The sequence below is a fragment of the Macaca fascicularis genome, chromosome 4, assembly GCF_037993035.2.
Source record: "Macaca fascicularis isolate 582-1 chromosome 4, T2T-MFA8v1.1".
NCBI lineage: Eukaryota > Metazoa > Chordata > Mammalia > Primates > Cercopithecidae > Macaca > Macaca fascicularis.
The window spans coordinates 66879585-66897698 of NC_088378.1; the positions used below are offsets into that span (position 1 = coordinate 66879585).

The following is an 18114-nucleotide window of genomic DNA, read 5'->3' on the forward strand; positions in this document are numbered from 1 at the left end:
GGAATTTTATTGAATCCACTGGTTCTACAGTTACTAGAAATGTGTTCAAGAGTACTTGTTAGGGTGTTTTCCATGAAAAGCCATTTTGGAGTATAGCTAATTGTAAATGTTTTTGGAGACGAATCAACACAAGAACTATGGATGACAAACACAGAATAGCCAGGGTTAAGAACCTGACAAACATTTATTATAATCGGGAACTGCCAAGGACATGTAGTTATTTATATTACACACAATTTTTTTTTTTTTTTGAGATGGAGTCTTGCTCTGTAGCCCAGGCTGGAGTGCAGTGGCGAGATCTCTGCTCACTGCAAGCTCCGCCTCCCAGGTTCACGCCATTCTCCTGCCTCAGCCTCCCGAGTAGCTGGGACTACAGGCGCCTGCCACCATGCCTGGCTAATTTTTTGTATTTTTAGTAGAGACGGGGTTTCACCGTGCTAGCCGGGATGGTCTCTATCTCCTGACCTCGTGATCCGCCCGCCTCGGCCTCCCAAAGTGCTGGGATTACAGGCTTGAGCCACCACGTCCGGCCCCACACACATCCGGCCCCACACACGTTTTAAGATAGCAACCAGAATCATGACTGACAGCATCACATCAAGACCATTAGACTTTTACAAATTTTACATAATCTTTAAGATACATCAAAGCTATATCTCTACAAATATAGCTTTAAAGTAGACTTAACATAAGTAAAATATGATTGATAATGTATTATCTAATTTTTGAAACATTTGTATTGATAACATATCCATAAATGTAATTGGAAGAAGAGCTACTATCACTGATCATTTGACAATGTTTTCCATGGAGCAAGTAAGCCTAATCATTTCCTATCACTATGAGATGAGAGATACATTTTTTATGCTCTCCAGGGGCCTAACTGGTAAATTCCCAAGTTAATTTTAGGTCAAAAGATTTAATTTAGAGTTTTGATCCTGGGGAGGCCTGGCAAAGATGTCAAAAAGTTTACAATACTTGCGCAAGACAGGATCACAGCTCATTGTGAAATAAGAGTTATTTAAGCAGAGTGGTAATTGAAAGATTTTAAAAGCAATACAGAAAGGCACGTGAAATTAAAAAACCTGGCCGGGCGCGGTGGCTCAAGCCTGTAATCCCAGCACTTTGGGAGGCCGAGACGGGCGGATCACGAGGTCAGGAGATCGGAGATCGAGACCATCCTGGCTAACACGGTGAAACCCCGTCTCTACTAAAAAATACAAAAAACTAGCCGGGCGCCGTGGCGGGCGCCTGTAGTCCCAGCTACTCGGGAGGCTGAGGCCGGAGAATGGCGTGGACCCGGGAGGCGGAGCTTGCAGTGAGCTGAGATCCAGCCACTGCACTCCAGCCTGGGCGACAGAGCGAGACTCCGTCTCAAAAAAAAAAAAAAAAAAAAAAAGGAAATTAAAAAACCTTAACCCTTTTAAAGCTCAGTTTTCCTGAGTAATCAAAAATCTAATAGAGATAACACAGGAAGTTATCCTAATAAAATATAAATCCTGTGGTTTTTTTAGGCCAGTTACCAAAAGGTGAAGGAAAACCTCCTGCAGTTTATTGCTTTTCCTTATGGGAAGCCCATTTGGCTATCTCAGAAGTTGAACCTGATGAAAGGTACTTAAATTTAATCAGAAGCAGGAAGAGTGTGTTCAAGATGTTGAGTGTACACTATATTATAGAGGAATATACACAAGAAAACTAGTACTTTGAGCGGGGAATACATGGATCTTAGAGAAAGTGAGAGCATGTGAAATATCCTTGTTACATAGAACAATTCAGACACATCAAGAAAAGGCAAGAGTACAGAATTAAGTTGTACTGGAGGAAAAGATTGCTTCTTCGGGTCTTCAAGATAAACATTTTAGCAGTGGGCCATAATAGCAGAGTTAGAACTGAAGGCAAAAGTTACAGGAGCTGATGAAAAGGTTGAACGAGAGAGTTACCGTCTCAGACCTCATCCGGGAAGAAAGAGCTGAAGGCAGTGATGTGTGACCTGCCAATTATGTGCTATGAAATGCAACCAAAGTTGAGCTTCTGAGAGATGAACCTGAGAAGCTTTAAGACGAAAACCCGGCCGGGCGCGGTGGCTCAAGCCTGTAATCCCAGCACTTTGGGAGGCCGAGACGGGCGGATCACGAGGTCAGGAGATCGAGACCAGCCTGGCTAACACAATGAAACCCCGTCTCCACTAAAAGTACAAAAAAATTAGCCGGGCGTGGTGGCGGCGCCTGTAGTCCCAGCTACTCGGGAGGCTGAGGCAGGAGAATGGCGGGAACCCGGGAGGCGGAGCTTGCAGTGAGCCGAGATCGCGCCACTGCACTCCAGCCTGGGCAACAGAGCGAGACTCCGCCTCAAAAAAAAAAAAAAAAAAAAAAAAAGACGAAAACCCTAGGCCGAGCGCAGTGGCTCATGCCTGTAATCCCAGCACTTTGGGAGGCCGAGGTGGGCGGATCACCTGAGGTGAGGAGTTTGAGACCAGCCTCAACATGGAGAAACCCCGTCTCTACTAAAAATACGAAATTAGCCGGGCATGGTGCTGTTTGCCTGTAATTCCAGCTACTCGGGAGGCTGAGGCAGGAGAATTGCTTTAACCTGGGAGGTGGAGGTTGCGGTGAGCCAAGATTGTGCCATTGCATTCCAGCCTGGGCAACAAGAGTGAAACTCTGTCTCAAAAAAAAAAAAAAAAAAGAAAGAAAACTCTACCTCAAGAAGTGAAATTACCATTCTGAAGGAAAAAAAAAATTCTGTCTTGAAACTAGAGAAATTAAGTGGCTTTCAGGAAAAAATGTAGCAGAAATAGAAACCGTCAGCCAGGCACAGGGGCTCATGCCTGTCATCCCAGCACTTTTGGAGGCTGATGCAGGAGAATCACTTGAGTCTAGTTTGAGACCAGCCTGGGAAACATGGTGAGACCCTAGTCCTACAAAATAATTTTAAAATTAGCCAGGTGTGGTGGTGTGTGCCTGTGGTTCCAGTTACATGGGCGGCTGAGGCAGGAGGAGCGTTTGAGCCTGAGAGGTCGAAGCTGCCTGTGAGTCGTGATTGTGCCATTGCACTCCAGCCTGGTGACAGAGAGAGTCCCTGTCTCCAAAAAAAATAAAAAAATAAAACATTTGGGGCCGGGCGCGGTGGCTCAAGCCTGTAATCCCAGCACTTTGGGAGGCCGAGACAGGCGGATCATGAGGTCAGGAGATCGAGACCATCCTGGCTAACATGGTGAAACCCTGTCTCTACTAAAAAATACAAAAAGACTAGCCAGGCGAGGTGGTGGGCGCCTGTACGGGAGGCTGAGGCAGGAGAATGGCGTAAACCCGCGAGGCGGAGCTTGCAGTGAGCCGAGATCCGGCCACTGCACTCCCGCCTGGGCAACAGAGCGAGACTCCGTCTCAAAAAAAAAATAAAATAAAATAAAAAAATAAAAAAAATAAAAAATTTGGAAATGAACCAGGCATTTAATGAATACCTATTGTTTAATACACCATAAAACTTGAAGTTTTTAAATTACATAAAAAGGTTATTTATAAACATGTATACCATTTATATTTACAAAATTTATTTATTTTTAACAATTATATACCTAGATTACTTACTAAAACTGAGATACTAGACAAAGCCAGTCATCACTTAGTTTGTTAACCATTTTTATAGCCTGTGCATATCAGGTGTTCACCTAAGAACCTTAAATATATGGTTATTTTGTCAGTAACTCAGAAGATACAGCTATTTTTATTAAACCAACAATATTAAATTAGTCTTATAAAATAATTGTACAAAAAGTTTTATTTTAAGCTGGGTTTATAGTTTTATAATCTTTGTGTTAAAAACCCTAATGCATGAAAACATCTAATGAAGACCAATATAAAACTGTCTGCCACAAAACCCATGCAACAATATATTAATATATTGACAATTGTGAAGACATTTTTATTTTTATCAACAATTTAGAAACTAGTTTGTTTATTAAAGATATACTTAAGTCACATGAACTAAAACACATTGGGGTTAATTAATACAGAGAGCAAGTCGGCACTTAATGTCATTAGTAGGTTCTTGGAAACTGTGACTGGGTGAAACAACGTCCATCAGGTCCTTAAATAATGTCACTTTGTTCAATGCTATTTCATTATTTTTATTTTTATTTTTATTTTTATTTTTTTTTGAGATGGAGTTTTGCTCTGTTGCCCAGGCTGGAGTGCAATGACACGATCTCAGCTCACCAGAACGTGCCTCAGCCTCCTGAGTAGCTGGGATTACAGGTGCTCACCACCACCCGACTAATTTTTGTATTTTTGTATTTTTTTTTTTTTTTTGAGACGGAGTCTTGCTCTGTCGCCCAGGCTGGAGTGCAGTGGCGCCATCTCGGCTCACTGCAAGCTCTGCCTCCCGGGTTCAGGCCATTCTCCTGCCTCAGCCTCCCCAGTAGCTGGGACTACAGGTGCCCGCCCCCACACCCAGCTAATTTTGTTTTTGTATTTTTAGTAGAGACGGGGTTTCACCATGTTAGCCAGGATGGTCTTGATCTCCTGACCTCGTGATCCGCCCGTCTCGGCCTCCCAAAGTGCTGGGATTACAGGCGTGAGCCACCACGCCCGGCCTAATTTTTGTATTTTTAGTAGATATGAGGTTTCACCATGTTGGTCAGTGTGGTCTCGAACTCCTGACCTCAGGCAATCCGCTTGCCTTGGCCTCCCAAAGTGCTACGATTACAGGCGTGAGCCACCGTGCCCAGCCACTTTTGTATTTTTAGTAGAGACGGGATTTCACCATGTTGGCCAGGCTGGTCTCAAACTCCTGACCTCAGGTGATCCACCCCCCTCAGCCTCCCAAAGTGCTAGGATTACAGCCGTGAGCCACTGCACCTGGCCAATGCTATTTCATTATAACATTGATGAGGAAAAAAATTGGTTTCATTATACATTGTTTTGCTCAAAGTCACAGTTTCCAACAACCTATTCACAGCATTGAGAACTTACTATATTTTATATGAATGCTCATTTATCTAAGACAATCTGAACAGAATTTAAGGGTCCATGCTAGATCTTACCATGAAGACATAACATAAAACTTAATACACGTACATATGTGTAAATGCCCTGAAACATATCCACACACAGAAATATCTTAGAGCTTTCATTTTAGAATTTTAGTCATGAGACAGTAAAATATATAAACTCATGGGTTTATAAAAGACAGCTGGATCCAGGCACCTATTCACATGCCTGAACTTTATTTGCCCTGATAGGTAATCTAATGAAGATGGTGGACCAAGATTTTGGACAAAGCAGTTTGGTTTTAAAAAATCTTTTACGCGGACTTTTTCTTTTTTCAGTTTTAAATGAGTTTAGGGTTACATTTTCAGTGTTTACCTTTTAGCTAGGACTGGTTGAATTGTATAAGGAAGCAAACTCTCCAAATAGCCTTGAACTGGTAACAAATGTATCTTTTGTTTGCCCATCTGGTTTGCTTGGTTAATGTGAACAGGGAAGCATTTTAGCAGGGTTTCCTGTGTTTGCTTGGCTTTTTCTTTTTGGCCCCTGTGCGGCAGAAAAAGCAATTTTTATGCCAGAGACACTTTATATTATTGCTCTGAGCTCAAGATTTTGACTTGTTTGATCTGTGAGCCTTTTATAAACATTTATCTAATTTTTTCCTTAGACTATCAATCCTTCAACTAACTTCCAATATCCTAAACAATTATTAGGCAAAACTAAATTTACCTTAAGAGAGATGATCCTTAGGTCTAGGTTGTGGGTTTTGGTTTAAAAAATCTTGGCTGGAATGCCGTAAGCAGTGAGTTTTATCTCAACTCCAGTAGAAAAGTCAGCAGATTTAAAGTAAGCAGAAAAAAATGATAGAGAATTTGGAAGAGTTTACATGCTAACTCTGTAGTTGCAGAGGTGTTTTTAGAGAATTCAGATAAAGATCATTTGAGTTCTGAATGTTTCTTGATGTAATTTGTCTATTAGTTTAAAAATGTGTGTGAAAAGAAGCCACAATATACAGCTAGCCGGAGTCCCAGAAGACCTGACTTGACAGAATCCCATTGACTTGACTTGAGAATCCCATTCTGGTTTTTTATTAATCTCTCAGGAGCAAAAGAAATCCTGTAAATTCTGTCAGCGAATGTCAGGAGTTTGGACAGTGTTTAGATAGTGACTTTTAACTAGCCATCAAATGCCTACCATTTAGAATGTTTGTTTTTCTCTTGGAAGATTTTGAGAAACAAGCAAGGGAAAAAAGACAAATCATTTACAGACACATAACTAAACCAAAATCAGTGTAGTCACAAGCTTTAACTCAGCATGCAGATCAAACAAAATATTAGATTAGACATTTAGAAAGAAGCAAAAGTAAATTAACCAGAAAACACACGGCTCAGAAACAGAATGTCAATTCTGCAGAAACCAGAGTACTCAAACCAGCATGTCTTTCTACCAAAAAGGACTTCAGAAAAGACAAAAAAGTATTTTATCATCCTAGTAGGGATGTAAGGCAGCCTTTATTAAGGCGACCTTATAACCAAAACAAATCCAGAATAATATCAAAAAGCTGGGAGTGTGGACCTGAGAGAAGACTTGCCATGGCCAAAAAGGCAAGCTGTGCCAGCAGAGAGTTCAGAGGGCTTGAGTACCGCACGCTTCTAAGAATCATCAGGCCGGGCGCGGTGGCTCAAGCCTGTAATCCCAGCACTTTGGGAGGCCGAGACGGGAGGATCACGAGGTCAGGAGATCGAGACCATCCTGGCTAACACGATGAAACCCCGTCTCTACTAAAAAATACAAAAAAATAGCCGGGTGAGGTGGCGGGCGCCTATAGTCCCAGCTACTCGGGAGGCTGAGGCAGGAGAATGGCGTAAACCCGGGAGGTGGAGCTTGCAGTGAGCTGAGATTCGGCCACTGCACTCCAGCCTGGGTGACAGAGCGAGACTCCGTCTCAAAATAAAAAAAAAAAAAAAAAGAATCATCACTTCTGGCCGGGCACGGTGGCTCACGTCTGTAATCCCAGCAATTTGGGAAGCTGAGGCGGCTGGATCACGAGGTCAGGAGATCGAGACCATCCTGGCTAACACGGTGAAACCCCGTCTCTACTAAAAATACAAAAAACTAGCCGGGCGAGGTGGTGGGCGCCTGTAGTCCCAGCTACTCGGGAGGCTAAGGCAGGAGAATGGCGTGAACGTGGGAGGTGGAGCTTGCAGTGAGCCGAGATCTCGCCACTGCACTCCAGCCTGGGCGACAGAGCAAGACTCCATCTCAAAAAAAAAAAAAAGAATCATCACTTCCTTCCCATAATGATCCTTTTCCTGATTCCACTTCTGACACATTTGTGTCAACCTAAATAACAAAGAGGCTCTCTAAAAGAAATATTTTTTTCAGGAATAGGGCATTGCAGTGGGAATATGTGTGCCATAGTGAACTATGTGCTTTTTCAGGGAGGTATGGAAAGATGAAGGTTTTTAAAGGAAACATGGGGAGGATTACATACTTGTTTTGAGTTAATTATGCTTGGCTACAAGGATCACTCACAAGGGGGATGCCCAGTCTGAAGCTGGACAGGCAGTTACTGGGCATATGTCCTGGCAAAAGTGTGATATTTCAATGGTCTTTATACAAGGTTATGATTTTTTTAGTCTTTTGTTACAGTTTTTGTTATCAAGCATTTATGCATGAGAATCCTTCTCTTCATGGCCTTCTCTGGCTCTATTTGTCAGGATTTTTTTTTTTTTTTTGGTTTTGGTATTCTTTTTGAGATGGAGTCTTGATCTGTTGCCCAGGCTGGAGTGCAGTGACGCCATCTTGGCTCACTGTAACCTCCGCCTCCTGGGTTCAAGTGATTCTCTTGCCTCAGCCTCATGACTAGCTGGTATTACAGGCACCTGCCACCACACTCAGGTAATTTTTGTATTTTGTTGGCCAAGCTGGTCTCAAACTCCTGAGCTCAAGTGATCCGCTCTCTTCAGCCTCCCGAAGTGCTGGGATTACAGGCATAAGCCACTGCACCTGGCCTGTTTTTTGTTTTTAATACAAGTGACTCCATTTTAATTCTGACAACTTTCACAGTAGCCTATCTTCAAAGGCGGTGCACCTCCCAGGATTCATGCACTTTTTTTTGTCCCTTCCTTTTGGATCTGGGCTGGCGTTGACTCTCTTTTTTACCAACAAATGTGATGCTGAATGACACCTGAGGCTGTCGTAAGAAGCCTTGTAGCTTCTGCTTTGGTGCCTTAGAACATTTGTCCTAGGAGCAATCAGCCACTGTGGTGGAAGTCTCACTACCCTGAGACTTCTATGCTATGAGAAAGCCCAAGCTAGCCATTTGGAAAAGCCACATGGGGGAAAACTGCCTCGCCAGCCCCCAGCTTTCCAGCCGTCCCAGCTCAGGTACTAGACATGCAAGTGAAGACATCATTTTTTTTTGGAGGTCCAGCCGCTATAGTTTAGATGTGATTTGTCCTTGCCAAAACTCATGTTGAAATTTGACCCTGAATGTGGTAGTGTTGGGAGGTGGGGCCTGGTGGGAAGTGGTTGGGTCATGTGGATCCCCCAGGAATAGATTAATGCCCTCTATGGGGGTGAGTGAGTTTTTACCATCTTGGGAATGTATTTGTTCCTATGAAAGCAGGTTGTTAAAGAGTCTGGCCTCCTCAGATTCTCTGTCTTGCTTTCCTTTGCCATCCTTTGCCATGTGATCTCTGTGCATGCTGGTTCCCTTTACACTTTCCACCATGAGTGGAAGCAGCCTGAGGCCCTCACCAGATGCAGCTGCCCAATCTTAAACCTTCCAGCCACCAGAATCATGAGCCAAATAACCCTCTTTTTTTTTTTTCTTTCCCCAAGACGGAGTCTCGCTCTGTCACCCAGGCTAGAGTGCAGTGGCACCATCTCAGCTCACTGCAACCTCCACCTTCTGGGTTCAACCAATTCTCCTGCCTCAGCCTCCTAGCTGGGATTACAGGCATCTGCTACCACGCCCGGCTAATTTTTGTATTTTTTGTAGAGACGGGATTTCACGATGTTGGCCAGGATGGTCTCTCACTGGCTAGTCTCGAACTCCTGACCTTGTGATCTGCTTGCCTTGGCCTCCCAAAGCGCTGGGATTATAGGCGTGAGCCACTATGCCTGACCCCATAAACCTCTTTTGTAATGGATTCCTAGCCTCAGGTATTCTGTTACAGCAACACAGGATGGACTTAGACACCAGCACAGTTGAGCCTCCACACAACCACAGTCCCAGCTGTCAGTTGACGGCATTCTCAAGAGACACCCCCAAGCCAAGAACTGCCCAACTAAGCTCAGTCAACATACAGAACCATGAGAAGTAATCAGCTTATTTCAAGCCATTGTAGTCGGTGACAGAAATATTTGCAGTGGTCCCCCACATCCTGGTCTTCATGCCCTTGCATGACCTCACCTCTTGAGTGTGGGATGAACCTACTGACTTCCTTCTGAAGCTCAAAATGGAGCAAAAGTGGTGGGATGTCATCTGTGAGATTAGGTTATAAAAAATTGTGACTTCTGTCTTGCTCTCATGCTCCGGCTCTTCTCATTTGTGCACTCGGAAGAAGCAAAGCTACCACATGGTAAGCTGCCCTATAGAGAGCCTCATGTGGCAAAGAATTGAGAATGATCTCGACAGCCCGTGAAGTGCTGAAGCCTGCCCATGACCACATTGTGTGAGTTTGGTGGTGGACCCTTCCCTAGTCGAACCTTGAGATAACTGCGGCCTCAGCCGAAACCGTGATTGCAGTCTTGTGAGAGATCCTGAGCCAGAGGACCCAGTTAAGCTGCACTGGATTCCTGACCCACAAAGGCTGTGAGACTACAAATGTTGTTTCAAGCCAGTAAGTTTTGGGGGCAATTTGTTATGTAGCAATAGACAACTAATAGACCTGCTACATTTTAGCATCGTTCATTATACTGTAATAAGTAATGGGAACAAGTACTTTGACCAGAAAGCAAAACTAATGGCCTTATATTGTCAGTAAGTGCTGAGCAGAAGAATGCCTGTGTTCCTGGTGGGTGTTATAAAACTTGATGAGCACGATAAAGCATTTGAAGCAGTAAGAGCGAGCGAGACTCTTGCTTCTAAGGATCAGTGCTTAGGAGTAAAGGAGCCACTGGAAAGTAAGCTCCCATGCCTGCTGCAAGTGGGCCAGCAAGGTACAAACCCTCCTTCCAATTATGGGAGGGAGGGGCTCTGGGGAAGGTAGCTCCATGAGGGAACTAAGCACCACAGGAAGCACCTCAGTTCATGCTGTGCTTTTTGGAGAGAGGTTGAGTCAACTGAAGATGGGTATCTGGGAGCTGTCAAAACCTCAGGTCAAGAGATGTCTCTAACATCAGCTGTCACAAATTATAACTTTGCTTGAGGGGAAGCCTGGATTGTGAGATTTTCCTGCCTTGGAATGAAGAATAGAGAATTAGAGTTGTTGGTACTGAATTCTTCTATACTCTCTGCACTGAGCACGCAGATCAATTTCCTTTTTTTCTACAAAATCTTCCATATATGGATGTTATGGACTGAGATTTATATGTTGAAGCCCTTGCTCCCAGTATAGCTGTATTTGGAGTAAGGAAGTAATTAAGGTTAAATGAAGGTATAGGTGGGGCCCTCTTCTGATAGGATTAGTGTCCTTAGAAGAAGACACTCTGTCTCCCTCTCCCTTTCCCTGCACACACACACTGAGGAAAGTGTGAACTGAACACACAGTGAGAAGCCATTGCATGCCAGGAGAAAGCCTTCACCAGAAACCTCATTAGCCAGAACCTTGATCTTGGACTTCTAGCCTCTAGAACTGTGAGAAATTTGCAAATGAGACTCTTGAGTTGCTATCAACTTTGAAAAATAGCAGGGAGTGGCTGGGTGCGGTGGCTCACGCCTGTAATCCCAGCACTTTGGGAGGCCGAGGTGGGCAGATCACGAGGTCAGGAGATCGAGACCACGGTGAAACCCCGTCTCTACTAAAAATACAAAAAATTAGCTAGGCACGTTGTTGGGCGCCTGTAGTCTCAGCTACTCGGGAGGCTGAGGTAGGAGAATGGCGTGAACCTGGGAGGCGGAGCTTGCAGTGAGCCGAGATTGCGCCACTCCACTCCAGCCTGGGTGACAGAGCAAGACTCCGTCTCAAAAAAAAAAAAAAAAAAAGAAAAAAGAAAAAAAGAAAAATAGCAGGGAGTAGGAGTCAGCTAACTATGGACTGGTGGGCTTGACTTTGGTCCTATTCTGGAAGGAATTATTTAAAAGGATGGTTTTTTGGCTCGTAGAAAATGAAATGAATATTAGGTGTGAGTAGGGATTTTTCTAAGAATAAGTGATGTCAGACCAATCTAATTTCTGATGTCTTAGATTCATTTTGGAATAAGGTAGAGTTTCAGACATATATATATGTGTATATATATACACACACACACACATATACACACACACATACACGGCTCAAATTCCCCAATTAAGTGAGATTACTGGGAGAATGCTGTGGACATGGTATATCTGGACTTTAGAAGGCCTTTAAATAAAAGCAAAGTTTAGCAATGTGGGCTGAATAACTGTGGTTGGAGAGACTATACCCGGTGGCCCGTTTGTGCCCAGCCTCTGCTGGTCACCATGTCCCTGTTGCCTTCACCATTGCATGGGACACTGGCCCTCGAAGGGCATGGGCTTGGGGACAGGACACCTGGGTTCTTACCAGTAGTCCCTGAGAAGAATCACTCCCTCGGGCCTCAGTTTTCTATCTGTAAAATGAGGATAATGACCAGCTCATATCCCAGGGTCTCAAGCTTTGCATGTGCTCAGCAAATGCTGGCTATTCTCTTAAGATGGCATGATCCGGCCAGGCGCGGTGGCTCACGCTTGTAATCCCAGCACTTTGGGAGGCCGAGGCGGCTGGATCACGAGGTCAGGAGATTGAGACTGTCCTGGCTAACACGGTGAAACCCCATCTCTACTAAAAATACAAGAAATTAGCCAGGTGTGGTGGCGGGTGCCTGTAGTCCCAGCTACTCAGGAGGCTGAGGCAGGAGAATCGCGTGAACCTGGGAGGCGGAGCTTGCAGTGAGCGGAGATCGCGCCACTGCACTCCAGCCTGGGTGACAGAGCGAGACTCCGTCTCAAAAAAAAAAAAAAAAAGAAAAGATGGCATGATCTCAGATGGAGAGCTGTGGATATGTCATGAGAATGGAATAACGGGCTGAGTGGGCTGAAGCCGCCAAGACATGAATTCATTCTTGGACTTCTACGAACCTCACCTGAAATGAAGCTCATTCTGAGCTTAAGGAGGAAACTTGTGCAGCAGAAGAATGCTCAGAGCAGTGGCCCTGGAAGTGAATATGGAGGGATCTGAAAATGCATCACGTAGGCCGGGCTTGGTGGCTCACGCCTGTAATCCCAACCACGGAGGAGGCTGAGGCAAGAGGATTGCTTGAGTCCAGGAGTTTGAGGCCAACCAGGGCAACATAGTGAGACTCTATCTTACAAAATTTATATACATATAATACATAAATTAGCTGGGCGTGGTGGCATGTGCTTGTAGTCCTAGCTACTTGAGAGGCTGAAGCGGGGTGACTGCTTGAGCTCAGGAGTTTGAGGTTACAGTCGGTTATGAGCATGCCACTGCACTCCAGCTTGGGGGACAGTGTGAGACCCTGTCTCTAAAAAACAAAAAACAAAAAACAAAACAGGTCATGGACCACGCATGGTTGCTCATGCCTGTAATTCCAGCACTTTGGGAGGCTGATGTGGGCAGATTGATTGAGTCCAGGAGTTCAAGACCAGTCTGGACAACATAGTGAAACCTTGTCTCTACAAAAAAATACAAAATTAGCTGGGTGTGGTAGTGCACACTTGTAGTCCTAGCTACACGGGAGACTGAGGCCGGAGGATCTTTTGAGTGGGAGGCAGAGGCTGCAGTGAGCCAAGATTGCGCCATTGCATTCTAGCCTGGGTGACAGAGCGAGACTCTGTCTTAAAAACAAACAGGTCATATGAGAAATGGCTGATAGAGCAGAGCAGGCTTCTTAGAGCCCAGAATATTTTGGGTCCCTTTCCCCTTTTCATAACATGGATCATAGCACCTTTCATTTCCTTTTCTATCACAGCTGTAATTAAGTAACTATTTATTTATTTGAGACAGAGTCTTGCCGTGTTGCTCAGGCTGGAGTGCAGTGGCGGATCTCGGCTCACTGCGGTCTCCACCTCCTGGATTTAAGCAATTATCCTGCTGCAGCCTCCCAAGTACCTGGGATTATAGGCACCCGCCTCCATGCCCAGCTAATTTTTGTATTTTTAGTAGAGACGGGTTTCACCATGTTGGCCAAGATGGTCTTGAACTCCTGAGCTCAGGTGATCCCCGCCTCAGCCTCCCAAAGTGCTGGAATTACAGGCATGAGCCACCATGCCCGGCCAATTAAGTAATTATTTAGGTTATTGTTTGTTCTTGACTAGAAAAGGACAGGGACCTCATCTGTCTATTCATGTTGTGTTTCCAGAGCTGAGAGTTGTTTCTGGCACACACAGAGTGCTCCATTAATGTTTGAAGAATAAATAAATGAGAAAACGAGTATGACGGGAGAAGAGGAGCCACGTGGTTGTTTACATCCTTGAAGGAGTGTTGGGAGAGGCCTCTTGCTGACCTGCGTGACACTGGACAGCAAATCCAGTGGGATCTGACAGGAAGGAGTTGCCAGGAGGTAGTTCGGAGCCAGATGCACAGTGAGGGCCAGTGGTCCCTGGGGTGGCGAGAGTTTCCTCTTGCTGGAGATGCCTCAGGAGAGGCCAGGCAGCTGGCACAGAGCAGGGATTTCCATGTCACCTCATGCCGCTCTGGGCTGGAGGTAGATACTGGCTGTCTCTAGGCAAATGTGGCCAGCAAATGTGCTTTGTTTAGTCCCTCCCAGGGTTTAAGATATTTTTTCAAATTAGTTTCCAACATTTTAGAATCAGAAGTGTCGAAAGACAAAATGACAGCAAATTGAAAGATCCTAAATAGCTTTTCTTCGTGATTCTAGAATTGGGTAGCCCTCAGAACCAACAAGTTCAAAGGACTCTGGGACTGCAATGTGGTTGGACAACATTTATGGACAGAAAGTGGAACTGAGGCTCAGAGACGGCTTGATTGGTTACAGCTTTGTGTTCTAGCTTATTTGAATCAGCTAACCACCCGAATGACAGAAGCTCAGTGGCTGTGATTGGCTGAGACTCAGCTGTTTGTTACAAAAGCATCCTCCTCAATTAGGGTGTCCTCTCTTTTATGTTAACTATGCTAGGCTGCAGCTCCTTATGTAAGGACTCAAGCAGGGAGGCATCCTCAGGCCTAAACATTTAACAGAAGGTGTCACATGAAAATGCATGTTTGGGCTGGGTGCGGTGGCTCACGTCTGTAATCTAACAGGCCCCGGGGTTGGCGACCCCTACTGTAGCTCATAGAGCTGCCTCCGACTCACCCCTTCCTGTGCCCCACGTCTCTGTTAAGTCTGTCCCGGCAGGTACCGAGTTTGTGTTCTGTGGTCTTGCTGCTATGAAGAACCCTTTCCCTCTGCGTGTGTATGAAAAGAACTTGAGAAATAATCTGTTATTTCTTGAAGAGTTGCGGTTTAGGATTCAGAGCACTAATGAAATTTTGTGTTACTATTCCTTGGTGTCCTGGCTCAGACTGTGCTTTGCTTGGTATCTCCCCTTTTTCCCCCGCTCTTCCTAATATCCACCTCACCCTCCAGATTCAGCCCCAACTCTGCACATTCTCTCCCCTATGTTCTCCACTCCCCCAAGGCGAGTTAGGCACCCTTCCTCACTGTAGCACCCTGAGCTAAGGGTACCTAACTTACTGTTGGTAATTTTCTTTGCCTGTAATTTCACTGAGGGCAGGAACTGTTTTATTCATGTCCACACCTTTCTGCCAGTAGTAAGCCTGTTTACAGTTTAGTGAATGAATGAGGATACATTGCAAAGGAAGCCTGGGAGTCCTTTATTTAACTCATGCAGACCGACTTTAAACCCACAGCACAGGGGAACACGGGACATTTTGAGTAATGCTCCAAAGAGAATCTCAGAAATATCTAAACCTTGGTTCTGATTACAGAAATGGAGAACAGTGAGCCAAGATGGTAAATCAGAAAGGTGCTTTTGGTCCTGGTCTCTTCACACTGTGTCGAAGCCCCGGATCCCCACTCCTGTTGCAGCGCCGGGCAGAGTGGGGCTTGCACTTTCAGGTCCATTTCCAGCTCTATGGGATGCAGGATCCACAGCGCATCCTTCCCCAGGGCCAGAGCCTGGGATGGAAGCTCTCACCCTATGCGTAGCTGCAGTCTAGAAACGGCTTGAGGGAGAAGCTACCAGAAAGAGCCTGGAAGGTCTGTCATCATTCAGGGTGGCAGAAGTTTGCCCTGGCTTTTAACCTTTTTGGGGGTCACGAGCCCCTTTGGGAATGAATATACAGCTATAGCTCCTCTCCCTAGAAAAATGCAGACATCCGTAGCGTTTTCCAGACAACTGCAGGGCATTCATGGACTCCCGAGGCCCATGCTTACGCCCCGACACTCCGGAAGTAGGAGTGAATGAATGAGCAGTTTCCCTGCCATAGGGACAAGAAGTAAATTAAGTCATTCATTCACTCATTCCGTCTTGAGCCCCAGCTCAGGGCTAGCCTGGGTGCTTCCGGCCGTGGGGCTCCGCCCTCACAGGGGGCCACGAAGCGGGACCACTCCCCTCGCCGCGTGCCCACCCCCCTCGCCGCACCCCCGCCCCCCGCCCCACTCCGCGCGCCCCCGACCCCGCCCAGCTCCGCGCCGCGCGCCCCCTTCCGCCGTGAGAGTCCCTTCCGCGCACGTGACCTCGGCGTCGCGCTCTGATGAGTTTTCAGCTGCCGGCAGCTTCGGGGCCGCTGTCGCTCCGGCTCCGGCTGTGGCTGCCGAGGCTGCTGCGCGGCGCCCGGCAGGCTCGGGACGCGCGGGCCGGGGCCGAGAGCTCGGGGCGTCGAGATGGAGCCGTGAGTCCCAGGCCGAGTGGGCGGGCTGGCTGGGTCTCCGGACACTGCAGCCAGAGTTGGGGCTCCCCGGCTCCCGGCGTCCAGCCGCGGGGTCCCTGGCGCCCACGTGGAGCGAGGAGCAGCTAGAGGGGCGCTGAGGGGGGCTTCGCGGGCGGGTCGGGCGGAGGTCCTTGCGCGGGGCGAGAGTAGACCGGGGCCGGTGCTCCCTCCGGCCTGCCTGCCCGGCCGCGGTTAGAGACCGGGATGCGGTAGGGGTTCCGGGACAGGACTGCGAGCGGGAGCGTGCACTGGGGGGCCGGGAGAACCGGGGGCGCTGCGGCCCTTCCCCGGCGGAGGGTGACCGCCCGCTCGGAGCCCCGTCGCCTCCCGGGCAGCCTCTCCTGCCCGAAAGGCCTCGCCCCGTCGTCCCCTCGGTATCGAAAGGGCTCCGCGCTGCACTGCGGTCTCGCCCAGCGCCGGGTGCGAGGCCCTCAGAGACGTTTGGTGACGTGGGCACCGGGGAGCCTGGCGCAACAGCCCCTTTGGACCCGGGGTGCCGAGTTTTATGAATTTTATGCGTTTTACGATCTGCTGACTTTGGGCTTATTTTTTTTTACCTCTTTGAAGTTCAGGGTTTGTAATGAGGAAAAACCTGTCGAGGGCCCTATGGACGCCATCCCTAAAGCTTGCTTTTGATGCAACAGTCGCCTGGGTGTTCCCCTGGGCGCATCTGGAAAAGAAGGAGACGGAGTTAACCAGAGGGTTAGCGCCGCGTGGAGTTGCAGGAAGTCCGGGAGAAGGAGTGGCTCAGCTGTGCAGCCGCACCTGGCAGAGGAGGCTTCCAGGGCCGGCTCCCTGCACTGAACGCAGCCTCCGAGGTTCCTGGGCGCGCTTCCTGGCTTATGTGCGGTTTTTGAGGCAGAAGGGTTTTGTTTGGATCTCTGCAGATTTCTCTGCTTTTGGACGTGGTCAGAGAAGTAACATCCAGGCTTGTTGCCTTAACGCAAGTGCCTGTGACATCTATTTTTCCTCTGCTTCCTTAGAAGTTTTTGACTTTGGTATGTTGCTTTATCACCTCTTGGGAAACTGGAATGGCATTAAATATCAGACCTATGTGGATGTTTTAAGTATTTTAAAAGCCAAGTGGAGGTAGGTTAGTAGTACTGCCTCTGCACAACTCCAGAGGGCAGCATTCTTGTGCGGCCTATGTGAATAACACTGCTTGGAATACCAAGGGAACGGTGTGTTGTGGAACTGTGGCCTTGTAGCAGAGTGACAACTGCGTGTTATAGGAGGTCTCTTACCGCCGCCCCTTGGATCTGCATAGGTGGGCTGGGTGTGCTTTTTCGTAGGAGAGAGACCAGGAGTGTGAGGTGGTGAGGGCTTTGGTCAGGACAGGGATCTGGGTCTTCTGCCAGGGTCCTGTGCTGTTACAGGATAGGGAACTAGGCCAAAGAAAGCAGTTGACTAAGGAAAGGTCCCGAGGAGGACAAGCAAAACACAGCTTGAATTTTGTGCGAGTTTGACGCCTCTCTCTGTGCAGCAGTAAGCGCTTTGTGCCTCAGGCTCTGTGGAGCACTGAGAGTGTTAGGGAAGAGGGGGATGTGGGTATCTGGAAATCAGCCCACCTCCATCGGCCAGCATTCCAGGCACCTACCTGGAAACTGAGAAAAGTTTGGTAGCAGATAAAATCCTCCTAAAAAAACAAGCCTGAAAATCCGAAGTGCATCCTGGACTCGGGGGACTGAGTGCTCTCTGTCCTTGGCTGGTGTGCCTGAGAGCCCAGAGGTGAGAAAGGTGAGAAGGAAGAGAAGTCCAGGGAAAGAATGGGAGCGAACAGCCGCTTGGAGGAGCCAGGGGCAGCTTCGGCACTCTGCTTACGGTGTGTAGGGGACCGTCCCCCTGCAGACCCTGGCCCTGTGACCTCACTCATTCGGCCCAGCCTGCTCTTTAAAAAGGTAGGAGAGGTTGCCATCAAAACCCATCAGCAAAAAGAGGTAGCGGTTCTTACGGCTTTACTTTGAACTCTCCTCCAATCTCCATTCCTTCCCTGATGATGCTAGGGACGGGAAAGATGCCAGGAGTCTGAGGATGGTGTGGGGCGTGTCTCATTTGCTAATTAATGTGACTTCTTGTTTCAGCTACAGGGCTGCACGGAGTCG

At 47.2% G+C, this 18114-nt stretch overlaps 1 protein-coding gene across 12 annotated transcripts in view; it reads left to right on the forward strand.

Annotated features, from left to right (window-relative positions):
• The window catches only part of TMEM181 (transmembrane protein 181), a 109945-nt gene that overhangs the window by 16445 nt on the left and 75386 nt on the right, over positions 1–18114 (forward strand). For 5 of the 12 annotated variants that reach the window (XM_074037347.1, XM_045391316.2, XM_074037350.1 and 2 more), the window contains exon 1: positions 15830–15973. The exons of the other annotated variants lie outside the window; for them this stretch is intronic. Coding sequence is in view for 2 of the 5 variants with exons in the window: in XM_045391316.2 (XP_045247251.1) it covers positions 15966–15973 (8 nt within the window). In the remaining 3 variants the exon portion in view is untranslated. Of the gene's footprint in view, positions 1–15829; positions 15974–18114 lie in introns of those variants that run through there. 12 annotated transcript variants of the gene reach the window in all.